This window comes from Sapajus apella, unplaced genomic scaffold, assembly GCF_009761245.1.
Source record: "Sapajus apella isolate SASKATOON/1434 unplaced genomic scaffold, GSC_monkey_1.0 scaffold77, whole genome shotgun sequence".
NCBI lineage: Eukaryota > Metazoa > Chordata > Mammalia > Primates > Cebidae > Sapajus > Sapajus apella.
This window is the reverse complement of record NW_022437017.1, coordinates 5,607,202-5,610,076: the sequence shown is the minus strand read 5'-3', so window position 1 is coordinate 5,610,076 and position 2,875 is coordinate 5,607,202. Positions and strand designations below refer to the sequence as shown.

Below are 2,875 nucleotides of genomic sequence, written 5' to 3'. Positions count from 1 at the left end.
GTAGCTGGGATTACAGGTGCCCGCCACAACACCTGGTTAATTTTTGTAGTTTTAGTAGAGACAGGGTTTTACCGTGTTGGCCAGGATGGTCTTGAGCTCCTGATCTCGTAATCTGCCTGCCTTGGGCTCCCAAAGTGCTGGGATTATAGGTGTGAGCCACCATGCCTTGCCGAAAGTGCCACTTTTAAAGTATCAGACCTCCTAACGACTCACTTACTATCATCAGAACAGCGAGGGGGAAGCCCGCCTCCATAACTCAATCACCTCCCACCAGGCCCCTCCTCCAACACATGGAGATAACAATTCAAGATGAGATTTGGCTGGGGACAGAGAGCCAAACCATATTAATAATGTGTTTTTAAATTAATAGTTATTATTTTAATTATTTTTTTTTTGAGATGGAGTCTCTCTCTGTCACCCAGGCTGGAGTGCAGCGGCACAATCTCGGCTCATTGCAACCTCTGCCGCCTGGGTTCAAGTGATTCTCCTGCCTTGGCCTCCTGAGTAGCTGGGATTACAGGTGCACAACACCATGCTTGGCTAATTGTTTTTTATATTTCTGTAGAAGCGGGGTTTCACCATGTTGGCCAGGCTGGTCTCAAACTCCTGAGCTCAAGTGATCCACCCACCTTGGCCTCCCAAAGTGCTGGGATTACAGATGTGAGCCACCGTGCCGGGCCTCAGTAGAAATAGTATCATTTCTTTTTTTATTTTTGTGAGACAGATTCTCACTTTGTCACCCAGGCTGGAGTGCAATGGTGTAATCAGGGCTCAATGTAACCTCCATTTCCCGGGCTCAAATGATTCTCATGTTTCAGCCTCCTGAATAGCTGGGATTACAGGTGCCCACCACCAAGCCCAAGTCATTTTTGTATTTTTAGTAGTGATAGGGTTTTGCCATGTTGACCAGGCTGGTCTTGAACTCCTGACCTCAAGTAATCCCCCCACCTCAGCATCCCACAGTGCTGGGATTAAAGGCGTGAGCCACTGTGTCTGGCCCAAAAGTCCCATTTCGGTATGTAATCAATATAAACAACTCACGGATAAGACAGTTCGCATTTTTCTGTACTACAACTACATCTTCAAAACGTGGCCGGGCACAGTGGCTCACACCTGTAATCCCAGCACTTTGGAAGTCCGAGGTGGGCAGATCATTTGAGGTCAGGAGTTTGAAACCAGCCTGGCCAACATAGTGAAATCCCATTTTTACTGAAAACACAAAAAAATTAGCTAGGTGTGGTGGCAGGCGCCTGTAATCCCAGCTACTTGGGAGGCCGAGGCAGAAGAATCGCTTGAACCCGGGAGGTGGAGGGTGCAGTGAGCCGAGATCGCGCCACTGCACTCTGGCCTTTGCATGAGACCCCGACTCCATCTCAAAAATGAAATAAATAAGTCTTCAAAATGCATTGTACATTTGACACTTAGAGTAATTCTCCATTCAGAGCTAAATTTTCAATGGTTAAACTGAAATGTAACCCTAGCAAAACAGTAAAGTTGTATTTAATAAAAATAAGAGGCTGGGCACAGTGGCTCATGCCTATAATCCCAGCACTTCGGGAGTCCGAGGCGGGGTGGATCATGAGGTCAGGAGATCGAGACCATACTGGCCAACATGGTGAAAATCCCGTCTTTACTAAAAATACAAAAATTAGCCAGGCGCGGTGGTGGGTGCCTATACTTCCACCTGCTCAGGAGGCTGAGGCAGGAGAATCACTTGAACCCAGGAGGCAGAGGTTGCAGTGAGCTGAGATCACGCCCCTGCACTCCAGCCTGGGTGACAGGGTGAGACTCCGTCTCAACAAATAAATAAATAAAATAAAATAAAAAAGAAAGGCAGACTTGTGGTTTTCTGCTTTCTTTGCTTTCCCCTGCTCCTGCTGGCTGGACTCCTCTGCCCTCATTAGGACTCCACAGTAAGGTCTGGGGAGAGGCTGAATGCTGTCTTTTCTCCCCAGGGCATGTTCAAGTACTCAGACCACCCCCTCAACCGGAGTTTAGGGCTGTCATTTGACTATAACGGGACTCTCGACATCCTCATCGTCCCTGGCCAGAGAGGCATTCTGCTTCTGTGGTTCGAGCACAGCCTGTTGTTTTCCCATAATGCAGGTGACTCCGGAGGCCCAGGGTGGGGCTGCCGCCCGGTGGCCTCCTCCAGAGGGGACGGGTACAGCCTCGATAAGGGGAGGGGAAGGAGCAACCCTTCGACCATTCGGTTAGCTTTTCTCTTCCATGTTCAGAGTGGACCACAAGCCCATGGTCATTCAGTGGATCTCTCTGCATCCTCCCTAGATTCCTGGCTTGCGAGATACTTAGGGCCAGGTATACAGTGATGACAAATTAGTGACAGTGACAAGAGTCTCCATCGAGATTTATTCTGCCAGCTTCAGGGTGTGTCCAGGAAAATCGCTAGTCAGACACCTCTGAGGCTACTTTTCCAGAGTTTCAGGAGGCATCGTATTTAACATTTCATTAATGTGGGGAAGGCGAATGGTTACATTCCAGGATACTTTAGTTCATGTACAGTAAATCTACTTTTTTTTTTTTTTTTTTTTGAGACAGAGTCTTGCCCTGCCACCCAGGCTAGAGTACAACAGCTCAATCTCAGCTCACTGCAACCTCCCACTGCCTGGTTCAAGCGATTCTCCTGCCTCAGCCTCCCGAGTAGCTGGGATTACAGGAATGCAACACCACGCCCAACTAATTTTTGTATTTTTAGTAGAGACAGGGTTTCACCATATTGGCCAGGCTGGTCTCGAACTTCTGACCTTGTAATCCACCCGTCTTCACCTCCCAAAGTGCCAGGATTACAGGCGTGAGCCACCTCACCCGGCATTTTTTTTTTTTTTTTTTTTTGAGACAGAGCCTCATACCGTCA

At 48.3% G+C, this 2,875-nt stretch overlaps 1 protein-coding gene across 1 annotated transcript in view; it reads left to right on the top strand.

The window, feature by feature from the left end:
• The window catches only part of CATSPERD (cation channel sperm associated auxiliary subunit delta), a 51,125-nt gene that overhangs the window by 17,315 nt on the left and 30,935 nt on the right, over positions 1–2,875 (top strand). Inside the window, exon 5 of the mRNA XM_032252487.1 lies at positions 1,915–2,106. Coding sequence (XP_032108378.1) covers positions 1,915–2,106 — 192 coding nt within the window. The remainder of the gene's footprint in view (positions 1–1,914; positions 2,107–2,875) is intronic.